The 12082-nt window shown below is 39.4% G+C and overlaps 1 protein-coding gene across 1 annotated transcript; it reads right to left on the reverse strand.

Moving 5' to 3' along the window:
- Window positions 1–3182: 3182 nt before the first annotated feature.
- Window positions 3183–8557, reverse strand: bhmt (betaine-homocysteine methyltransferase). The gene is made up of 8 exons (XM_086152390.1): window positions 8437–8557; window positions 8209–8341; window positions 8007–8119; window positions 6531–6722; window positions 5218–5365; window positions 4290–4472; window positions 3791–4019; window positions 3183–3648 (listed from the first exon to the last, which is right to left on the reverse strand). The coding sequence occupies exons 1-8, from the start codon at window positions 8452–8454 to the stop codon at window positions 3474–3476; spliced, it is 1191 nt and encodes a 396-aa protein (XP_086008516.1). The 5' UTR covers window positions 8455–8557; the 3' UTR covers window positions 3183–3473.
- Window positions 8558–12082: the final 3525 nt, after the last annotated feature.

The raw sequence follows: 12082 nt of genomic DNA on the forward strand, positions 1-12082 counted from the left end.
TGCGGTTTGGAGGAGCTACGGCAACTCAAGTGGGTCAATTTCAAAGTTTTTTCCAAATAGATACAATACTTTTTCTTTGTTTACTCTGCCAATACACGCTATGAACACAATGCCAGCGTTTGATCATAAATAACATGTATTATGTTACTGTCAGTGATCAAAAATACACGTGGAACTGGAAACTATCATGGTCATATTTTGATTGCAAGTCAGCTCAGATTCTGGTGCCCAAAAAGAATACTACGCAGGAGTTGAATATCGTTTCCACAAAAAAAAAAAAACACTGTTTATTTTTCTTTTCCTTTTCTGAATTTGTGTGATCCAAGAAAGTGTCAAATTGTGGTGCAACAAACAATTCACAAATAGGAAAATATAAACTTTTTCCAACTCCCATCCGCTATCACAGAAACAAACTAATTTGCCTGAAAAAGAAGAAAAACTGAAATTTGATAGTTTTAAACAAGATCATACTAAATGCTGAACACAATCTCAGTGTGTTGGAAAGGGTGCAGAAGGATAACTGAAATATATTTGACCAGTCGAAGGCCATGCATTATATTTTAATTCCTCACATTTTGCACTGTATACATATAAAATATGTGACACAGGTCACTCAATGTAGATGCAACACATGAACCCAAGGGAATTGTTGGATTTACAACTGTTAGTGCTGTTAAAAGAAATTGAGTTTATGATCATTTTACAATTCCTTTGTATAAACCCTCAGCAGCGGCTGTACTTTCTGAGGAGGCTGAGAAATTCTGGTAAGCCACCTCAGAAAGTATAGACAGCAACTTCTACAGCTGCATTGTTAAGAGCATCTTAACCAGCTGCATCACTGTATGCTACGTCAGCACCACTGCTTTGGATTACAAATGCCTGCAGCGCGTAGTGAAGGCTGCAGAGAAAATCACCAGAACCCCATTACCTTCTCTGCAGAGCATCTACCATTGCATTGCCCTCACCTTGGACAAAGTGGACTTTCTTCTTCCTCTTGTTTCATTCAAGATACGTGGTGCTGTGCTTAACTGTTTGTTGTAATATATGCATCCAACCTTCACTTTTTTTACATTCATACTGCACTCGACTGTTTCAATGTCAATCTCAACTTGAACATCCTGTGACTAAAACTTTTTGCATGTCAATCTGCACTTTTTTCAACTTGCTGTTTACATTTCACTTTCCCAATATGCACACCCAAAACTGCTATATTCTGCTTATTGTTAGTTATTTTGTCATCAAATTATCTGTGGCTTCACTGTGGACGGCCAAGTAAAAATCTCATTGTGCAGGGAAACACATATCTTGACTGTACAAATGACGATAAACACTATGAATCTTGAATAAGTTACAGTGCAAGAACTACAGCGGCCTACAGTTCTATATGAACTATAGAGGTTTCATGTAAAATGTGGAAAATGTCCTTTCGCCGAAGAGAGCTGATTGACAAGGCTCTAAATACGTACAACCTTGAACACTTTCCACTAGATGGCAGCAGATTTCTTCCGTAAAAGTCCATTTCGCGAGTTCTAGGGCAGGGGTGTCAAACTCATTTCTCATCGCGGGCCACATACGGCCTAGGTAGATGTCAAGCGGGCCGGACCATTAAAATAATAGCATACTCAGCAATAAATAAATAATCAAAATATCACGTCTTTCCTTTGTTTTGGTGTAAAGAAGTACAAGGACATAGGGAAAATTTTGGAATTTAATGAACAATCCTTTTACAAAACATTTCATGAAACACCTCATATTTCCCTAGACAAAAGTGCAATTTACTTTTATCATTCACATGTTTGCATTGCAATCATGTGGTCATGCAATCCCACTGATCTTGCAAAGGCACAAAACTTTAACAAGAAATTGGTATTGAAAAATATAGTAATGCACTTTAAGATTAAATGAGACATATAAAGAAAGAGATTTTTAAACTATTTACACATGTGCATATAAAATCTAAATTAAATCCCTGCCTTCACCCTCCAAACTAAAAAGAGTGCTATTAAATGTGTAAGGAAGAAAGTATTTACCTGTCCTGTAAATGTGTAAACTTCATACATGAAACATAAATACACATACAACACATACTGAAAACGCATGGAGTTGCATGAACAGTAGAATTCCACCATTCTCGTATGTAGTGAAGCTGGTGACTAACGTTAAATTGCCCATTTTCGCTAGCAATTAGCTAACTGGCTTTTACCGCTGCGTCACTGATTTCTCGGCTACGGGTGAAAGTGGGCCGCTGTTTCCTCAGACCCGCCAGCAATGCGTTGATCTTATCTCTTCTCAGTTGTCTTTGCAAGCTGTCATATTTTTCGCTGTGATGAGTCTCGTAGTGGCGCCGTATATGATACCGAAACTTGTTGCAAACACGCCAAGCACAAAGGTTTCCCGTGCGTCTCCGTAAATAAATAGGACGTAGTCAAATTTTCTTTGAAAATTCGACACTCTTTAACTACTTGTCTCTGTTTTGATAACGACATTTTGGCTAATGAGGGGGTCGCAGGAGGTGGAGAACAGGGTAGAAACAACGTCATAACAAGCAGCAGGTGGTACATTGATAACGTCTGCTGATTGGTCCGTCTCAGTGATGCAGATTGTCGTCTACTCTGACTAAAATAGTGCGCCCCTAGCGGAAAATTCTTGAATTGCATTTAATTAAAAAAAATTAAATCCTTGTCTTTTATGCATTTTTTCACTTTCAAATTATCCTGCGGGCCTGGTCGAACTGCCTTGCGGGCCGGTTTCGGCCCGCGGGCCGTATGTTTGACACCCCTCGGGCTTTGAATATTTTGTGTTGTATTTCTTGATTTAGTTTTATGTCATTAACTTCTTGAATAATTGCCTTTTTTTTCAAGTAAATCATCAATCATCAACGTATGGCTCAGCTTTTTGTGTTTTCTGAAATAGTTGACAAAATGACAGAGGCATGAAATGATGAGTGAAATGATACTTTTGAAATGAAATGGCTTGTTTTGTGAAACTCACGTTTACCAAATGATCTTTTATATCCTGTCTGAAGAATCAGAACAGGTAGTTAGAAATTAAGTGTGAATTGTTTCCATAATTGTGTTATATCATCATTTCGGAAAGCTTTAATTGAGGAAAATGTCTGACAATGGGTTGTCTTCAAACAAAGTCATTCCAAACAGTTTAAAAGATAAAAATAAATCAACAGCTTTTTTTTTTTTGGTTGTTCTGTTGGAAGTTTATTGCTCAGTTCATTTAATTCACTTAACAGACAGGCACTTCAGAGTGATGGCATTTTAAAGTCAGTACTCAGGCTTTTGAGTAGGGCCCCTGATCATTATCACATCTGTTTTAATTTTAATACACATTTAATTCCAGTAAAAAAAGACTTTCCTATAAAAAGATGGAAGACTTCAACATTTCAAATTTTTTGGTATTTAAAGTTGAGGGAATGCCGTCTTGAAAACACCTATTGGCTTTTGTCATCCAGACTTGGGCCATTATTTGTTGGCCTTGACAAAGAGAGACTTCAGCTGCTCCTGGGTTGTGGCTTCTCTTTGCTGCATCAAGTCAGCGTGGCCTTTGGTGACACCCCAGCCATCAGGTATGGACATTGAGGGGCAGAGGGGACGGCCAGATGCGGGTTTAAGCTTCTCCCAGTAGTCACGACGAGCCCTGAAAAAAAAAAAAAGCAGCGGCAAGTTCTTAAATCCAAGTTTCCATAGAGATCCTGTGCCAGTATTCACATGGACAAATTGCCAAGGGTTTGAATGATGAATATGTATCAGCTGGAAATTAGTTTAAAGACAGTCTGTACCTTGCTCTACACCAAGGTTTGGTGTGCATTTCCAGGCCACTTCCCCACATCCCATGCTTCTCAGAGCCTGCAGGCAGGAAGCCCCGCTCAGCTGCCAGCTCTTCAGCAAGGGCCCGGATGTGATAGGGCTCGAATCCACAGCAGCCTCCTATGTAACGTATGCCTGCATCATATGCTTCGCGGGCATATCTCTGCATGTCCCATCTGGTCAGAATCCTCGGTTCCAGACCTTTTTTAAAAAAAAAAAAAACGCTTGGTATTACAATAACAGGTGGTGTTTGCAATGGTTCAAGATGTCCACAGGACACCCTGGTCAACCATTCATATATTGCCCAGATATTAGACATGGGTATTATTAGACATAATATTAGACATAAACTTGACCTAATTTAAATGCAAGTGAAAGGTGTCAGACCTTCATGTGCATTCGATATATACAATGTGACTATTCCTTGGAGAAACTGAAAAATGTATTTAGTTTTATTGTGTGTGTTCTTACAGAAAGGGAACTCTGGCAGGTCAATGAACCCTTGGCGGTTGCAGTCAGGAGTGTGGTACGCCAGTGGCTGGCTCATGTAATGAGCCCTCAGTCCGGCTTTTTCCACACCTTCCTTCATCATCTTCACGGTCTTTACGCAAGTGTCAGGGTCAAAGTGGCAGTTGATACCCACAATTTCCGCTCCTACGGAGAGGTAATGCCATTGAATTTCATGCAAAGTCAAGCCATCATTTTATAACAAAGTCTGTTCGAAGCAAAACAGACTCAATGACTTTGAAAAAACAGTCCTCCCACAGACGTTATCGTTCAGAAACCTGAGAAAGAATTGGATTATTGGTTCAACCTGAAGCTGTTATTGCCACATTAACGTTCAAACAGGGTTCGCCTCTAATTTCAAACACTTTAACTATGTGTCTGCGTTGAATATTTTCATTTCACTATGGAACTAGATACAGACCAATCATGATGGATCCATTTCTTTGCTCAAAGTGCAACATGACAATGGTAATTTGCTCTTGACCAATAGTTAATAGTGGATGGTTCAATGTTAGTCATGCGTTATTGGTAGTAAATTTCTTGAAACAGAGTGACTTTGCCAGATAAAGGCAAAACTGGAGAAATCATCTTCCCAGTCAAAAAAGTAAAGTTTAGTCTTCCATATAAAGGAACACCGATTTTATACTTCTCTGTGGAATCGGTCGAGAAACCGACAGTAATTGGGCTACGGCGTCAAAGTTCATGCCACAGAGCTAGCAAAGGTGAAGAATTTGTTCTTGTGGACCAAGAGTTATTGAACATGAAATGTCAAATTTGAGCTATTGGGTGTAAAGAGGATACTATGTCCTCTTCCACACGCAAACTGAAACAAAAACCCACATAACAAAAGAGCCGACAGCGTACTAGCATTTACTCATTTTGCACTTCATACCAGCTTTGACCAGTTTAACTGCACAGTCTTGAGGACTGACTCCGTTCAGGTCTCCTGCAGGTCCGATGCACAGAGTTGCAGCTACAGGTTTCCCGGTGGTTTTAAGAACCTGGACTGCCCACTCTGCCTCTTCCACGTGCTCAAAGTACTGCAAGCAAGAGCACATTAACTTTAAGCTTTATTATGCTGCAAGGAGACGGTCACTTTCTAAACAGAACTTGAAAACTTGGCACCGCTATGGTCAATACATCAGTGTTTGATGTGAGTTTCATCCCTTATCCTCTGGGACTACAGTGTGGGTTTTTGATGGATAATGTCTCCTGTTGCTCTAAAGTGATGTTGGTATAAATAAGCTGTATTTGAGAGGGTTTATTTTTACCAAAATATCTCAATGGTTGCTATTTATCGCAATTTTTGAAAATATTTCGAAAAAGATGCCTTTTAACGGTTATCCTCCCCTTCAATTCCTATTCCAAAAATTATCATTAGCTTGTTTTTTGCATGTTTAAAAAATTAAGACTGTACATTATTTAATATGTGTTGAATTCTGGAATGTTATTTTCCTTTCAAAATGATTTGATTACATTTTTAATTAAAATTACACAGCAAATGGAGACTCTTTGGACTAAAACCATTCATTTTGTTGCATCACCAAATGCACATTAAAATGTGCTACTTAACTTTGTGGACTTTCAGGAAACCATGTCATTGCTAAATTTACACACACTGAATGATCCACATGGAGGGGATGAATATTAAGTTATAGAGTCACCTTTAAATATAGAATCCTTCTAGGCGACCCACCTGTTTTCCTGCCTGTCTGCTCAGCAAACACATTTGGAAGAGTGAGTGAAACAAGAGCCACACTTCCTCTAAGAGTTCAGATTTGGACTTTATTGCAGTTAAAAAACAAAATAAAGCACACTGACGTGCAAGAGTTATAATTTTTCACTTTGCAATAAGTTAAACTAATTTCTACCTTCCCCATTTGATGGAAAGAGGATTTTTCACTAAATTAGTTTTGAGCATGAAGACTTACATTTAGTTGGACTGTTTGTAGGTGCAGTGATTTCAAAAAGCCAATTCTTCGCCGTCAGGTGAGTCATTTTTACTGTCAGGGCAGTTAACTCAATTGAAGTGGCTCAACATAGATGTTTTCGGCCCAACGACTTGATTGTGCAGTGTAAACATCGGGGTGCGAGGGAACATGTTGCACAACTAGTTTACCAAACTCTGGTAAGAAGAGGAGTTTATTATCGCAGCTAGTTTGCTTCCCCGCTCACTTTTCGCTTGACTGAGATCCCCATACTTACCTCTGCAATCAAGAAGTCCACATTTTTCTTGACAAAGACATCAAGCTGCTTCTTGAAGATGGCTTTGACTTCCCCCTCACTCTTGCAGCTGAGGTAAGACGGGGTCTGGGAGACACCCCCTGCCACAAGAGCATCGCCTTCATTGGCCACCTCTCTTGCCAGGTCACAAGCTGCTTCATTTATTTGTTGCCCCTGAAGTTCAGAGAAAGAAAAAAAACAGAAGCGAGCTGCTTCAATTTTTCCCTTTGTGAGAACATGGGCTTCTTTTCCAGCAGGCTTCATGCCAAGCTGCCAAATTCAGATATCTCTGAGCAGCTGTAGGCTGGCCTGGTTTACACAAAGCCCTGGGCACAGATTTTAAAAGGGGCACCTCCTCCAAATTAATTAGGAAAAGAAAAAAAAAAACAGTTAAATAATAAATTCATTAAGTTTGTTCACAGCATGAATCAAAAATTTCAATGCATTCAGTTTAAACAAAAAGAGTGTCACAGCATCACTGACAATGGTCTACTATTATTATTGTGTAAGACTAAAAGACAACTTTTTCTGACTGATTTTATGTAAGACCATATTTTCAATGGATCGGCCTTCAAGGTGTGGCAGATTGACAGAATAATGGGACTAGTATGAATTCTAATATAAAATGCATAAAGAATACATCTCAGTTTGAGACTGGATTAATGGGAGCCCTGATGTATTATTATGGAGGTTTTTCGCACTAATTTCTGCAGCTTGTGGACTTAATATTTTCCGGGTAACGTGTCAAGTGTCACAGATGTTGTAGTTGGGAGAGGATCCCATTAATCTTCAAAATGAAACATCTTTCATAGTGGTAAGTTTAGGAAATAAAAATCTCTTCATTATTAAAAAAGCTTGAACATAAATTTTCGGGGAAAAAATTACAACTTGACAGAGAGAGTCAGAGGGAGTGGGGCCTGATATGGAGGAACAACCACTTCTAACTAAACTAATTTCTTTGCCAGTGCTTAATTTACCGGCAAACCATTACTGTATTCAATAAAGCTACCTGTTGAAGTTGGAGGAAAACTTTTATGAGCTGGTACTTTAATGTATTGATTTTTTTCCCTTTTTGCAGTGAGTCTTTCTGGTATTCTGACGGTCCTCTAGGAATTAAATGACTGAGAAAAGCAGAGCTACTTGAATATTCACAAGAGGTGTATTACTAAACATAATCAGCTGTAAAACTATTCACATCGGTTAAGAATTGACACATTATAAAAGAAACGTGCTTTTTTAATATAAACAAATAAATGAATGGATATTCTTGAGGCCAGACTTGTGGGCTGGATCTTATCCTGAATTCTAAGTTCTGAAAAGCTCCCTTACAGTCAGGACATGAGGGAGTTTGTGGACCTCTGGAGAATATAGACTGAACAGTAAGAAAAGCGAATAATTCCAGAGAAGATGGTCTAAATATTATTTTAATATCATTTCCAAGAGTCTCTCCTGCCTTACCGTGAAGCGCTGCACGTTGCCTCTGTTTTCCAGTTTATCATCGCTGGCATAGAAGGTAAACGTCTGCATCACATTGGAACCGGCTCTCAGGAACTCCCGGTGCAGCTGGCGCACTAAAACAAAAAAAAAAAAAAAAAAAGCAAAATTCGGTGAACCTCACATGGAGACGACACGGGGGAACGGGGCGCGGCGACACCCTTACCCGCCTCCGGGTGCTCCGCTGCAGCCTCGGGGGTCCAGGGTCCGGCTTTCACGTAGCCTCTCTTCTCAAGGGCGAAAACGAAACCTCCGTCCCCGATGACGATCTCTCCTGCATTCAGACGCTCCAGAATACCCTGCGGGAGTAAGGGGGGGGGGATATGTCACTCACGCACGGAAACCCAATCGCCTTTCACGCACAAACCTGCGGGGACAAATCTTGCACGGGTACCTTCTTTGTTGGTGCCATGATAGTCGATGCGGTGATCGGACCTCTTGACTGCGGCGAACTTCTGAGTGTGGAAAGGGCCGTTCAAAAGGCATCTATCCCGCATTTATAATCCGGGAGAGGGGCGCGGTGCTCCTGATGTCACCGGGAGAAAGGCCTGCCTCTCTCACCGCATCTCTCGCCCCCCTTCTCTGCTGTCAATCCCAAGGACAGCATCTCTGCTCCAATTTTTGGGGACTTGTATAAACACCGAGGAAAAATAATTTTATTACTTGTTAATAATACTTTATTTATAACTAGCTTTATTATCAATTTTCTTTGAATATTTTACACTGCTCAAAAAAATAAAGGGAACACTTAAAAAACACATCCTAGATCTAAATGAATGAAATATTCTTATGAAATACTTTGGTCTTTAAACAGTTGCATGTGCTGACAACAAAATCAAACAAAAATGATCAATGGAAATCAATTGTATCAACCCATGGAGGTCTGGATTAGGAATCACACTCAAAATTAAAGTGTAAAAACAAACTCCAGACTGATCCAACTTTGATGTAATGTCCTTAAAACAAGTCAAAATGAATCTGTGTTGCTTCCTGAGTGGACACTATGATTTCACACAAGTGTGATTGACTTGGAGTTACATTGTGTTGTTCAAGTGTTCCCTTTATTTTTTTGAGCAGTATATATTTCATGTTGTATTATTATACACACATACACACACAGACATATATATATAATATTATTGCATATATCATATAAATATTTTATTATCTATTAACCAATATGTATTTCTATGTATTTTATATTTTGATATTTTATATTTTGAAGTATTTTCAATCAATATTGAATTTAGAAACTCATAATTTTTTCCCTCTTGTTTAATGTTGTATGGATGATTACATACAAAATAATGCCGGTGCATTTATGTGATCATTATTGATTTTAAAGTTTGAATGAAATGCCAAAAAAATTTAATATTGAAATTGGAATTTTTTATTTTGTTCAGTTTACATGATACCGAGTTGGCTCATACAGAAAAATTAAATGGGAAATGTGGCCCGTCAGCCAACATAATTGACCACCCTTGTACTAGACATGCAGAGGAATCGAGATGACGTTTCTCACAATCCCAAGGTGACTTGAAATTAACAAAATAATCATAATAATAGAGTGCAAATTAAACAGTAAGTGCACTGTTTCATTCTACAGTAAACATTAAACTTTAAGGTATAACGTGCACACGGATACAAACTACAGACAAGATGAAAAGATGACAGACATTTGAAGGCACGTAGACATAAATGTATTAATACATTTAATTTGAATATAGAGTAGCAGAAGAGCTTTTTTTTTTTGTAGTTTAGTGCAAAAGCTCAGTAAGTGAGACCATGAAGGTACGTGGTACAATAACAGCATGATGTTTTGACAGTGCAAAATAGCAGTAAGGCAAAGAATATTGCAATTTACTGTTAAAGTCCAGTTTTTTGAATGCCGGAGGAGGGCGAAGGGCATCCTGGGCCGGGAGAGTGGGGGGAGAGTCTGGCATCCGGCGGTGGATGAGGAGTTCGGGAGGGGGAAGAAGGGGGCAGAGATGAGAGAGTGAAGAAAGAGAGAGTTCATCTCTGGGTGGGTGGAGTGGAGGGAAAGTAGGGAGAGAACTGAACATCCTGACAGCCTGGTTTATAGAAGACATTCTCCGTGCCGTCTGTTGAAGCTCACCTGTGTCCCTACGTCCCTGCCCATCGGCGCGCTCTCACCCGGCTGTTTCTGTCCAATCAGCTCGCTGCCTGACTTCTTGCTCCCACCTGTCGTTTTTTGTGCTGTGAGCTAGACCCGTGTTTTCAGCTCCAAAGACTGGAGGCAGAGCTACAGGTGGCAGAGATGAAGATGCTGAGGTTCTCTTTGGGAGTGATCAGGATGGAAAGAATCAGGAATGAGTCCATCAGAGGAACAGCACATGTTAGATGTTTCAGACACAAGGTCAGAGAAGCCAGACTGAGATGGTTGGGTCATGTACAGAAGAGGGATAGTGAGTATATTGGTAGATGGATGCTGGAATTGGAGCTGCCATGCAGGAGGTTACGAGGAAGACCAAAGAGAAGATTTATGGATGTAGTGAGAGAGTATATGAAGGTAGTTGGTGCGAAAGAAGAGGATACAGAGAATAGGGTCAGATGGAGAAAGTTGATTGGCTGTGGTGACCCCTGAAGAGAAAAGCCGAAAGGGGAAGAAGAAGATGATGGCCATTTCTCGTTCGTTCAACACTATTCGGTCACAACTTGTACATATCTGTTGTTTATTTTATTTGTTGCCTAGCAGAATAGGCAGCTTTATACGCCATGTCCCGTCCTCCCTGTGTTTGTGTCCCGATTGCCTCACATCACATAACAAATGAAGCATCTGTTGCAATTTTAGCTGCTAATTTAAAACACACTGTAGTCAAAAACAAAACACGCAGGGGAAAGTCACAAGGTCTGATAACGTGTCCATCAGACAGGATTGCAAACAGAAGTGTTTTAAGGAGAATAATTTTTAATACCCTTTTAAATTTTTTGAAATCAAAGGTTGGATTAAAATGTGTGGATGTTAAAACAGAAGGAATGTCTACTCTCCGAGACACCCTCAGAATGGGTTTCCCTCCTTTTTTTTTCTTTCTGTTGATGTGTTTCTTGGGGTGGGAGGGATGAGGAGGAAAATCACTAGAAAACTTAAGAAAAATACAATCTCGATATTTGGTTGAGATCAGGATTTGTTTTGATTACTCAACTAGATCTGTATGAGATCAAATATTCAGAACACTAATGGCAATCCCCACAAAAATAGAAGTTTAACATTTTGCTGGATCAGTGTTTGGTGTTAGAGTCTGAAGTCAAACATCTAGTATTTCAAAGTTAGACTGACTTGCAGTCTGAAATATAACAGAAGTTCTCTGTCTCTCTCTTCCAACTCCAGTATTTTGGGATTAATCTGACATGTGGTGCAGCTGAGAATAAAGTTTATGGAGCAATGAAAAAGAAAAACATTGGTTTGTCAAAGAAAACAGTCAATTCAAACTTAAGAAGTCTGATGAACATTTATATAACTTGTGCAGTAAAACAGCTGGTTTGCAACCAAAAAGTAAATAAATGTGTGCATACAAAGTTATTAATGCAAAAAGTTTCATGCATGGTGATTAACACACTTTTATTGATTATATACAAGTAATTTATTTCATCAACGATTTTACCTCTCTGGCAGCCTCTATTCAACGTTTTCCGATGGGAACAAACCGCAAAAGAAAATTCATATATGTCACAGAGACAACACCCACTCAGTTTCTATGGTGATGCCCCTCGCTGGTTGTCAAGTTTAACATAAAGGATGGTCTTGACAACAACTGCGGTATATGTCTTGTCGGGGACCGGAGGGGATTCATAGATTTAGAACTTCACACTTTTTTTTTTTTTCAAGTAGGTCATGATGAATTTCATGTTGATCAATAAGGAAAAAGCTATAATCTCTCCCCAGCAATTCCTGTCATCTCTCCACTGGAACACGGAAAAAGAGAAACGCTAGAATTACTGATAAATGAAAACCCTCTGAAGACATTGACCTTAGGGAGTGTGTTACATCTGGCCATGAAGAGATTGATCATCAGGCCAAC

Source organism: Fistularia commersonii, chromosome 9 (assembly GCF_037954325.1).
Source record: "Fistularia commersonii isolate RoL2024-O1a breed Wild chromosome 9, RoL_Fcom_v1.0, whole genome shotgun sequence".
NCBI classification, from domain to species: Eukaryota; Metazoa; Chordata; class Actinopteri; order Syngnathiformes; family Fistulariidae; genus Fistularia; species Fistularia commersonii.

Bases quoted from the DNA above. Each gene is read 5' to 3' on its own strand.
- bhmt (XM_086152390.1), bottom strand. The intron at 4,473-5,217 runs GTATGAAGTGCA...ACCTCTCCGTAG, and splicing joins AGTTAAACTGGTCAAAGCTG to GAGCGGAAATTGTGGGTATC. The intron at 3,649-3,790 runs GTACAGACTGTC...TTTTTTTTTCAG, and splicing joins AAACCTTGGTGTAGAGCAAG to GGCTCGTCGTGACTACTGGG.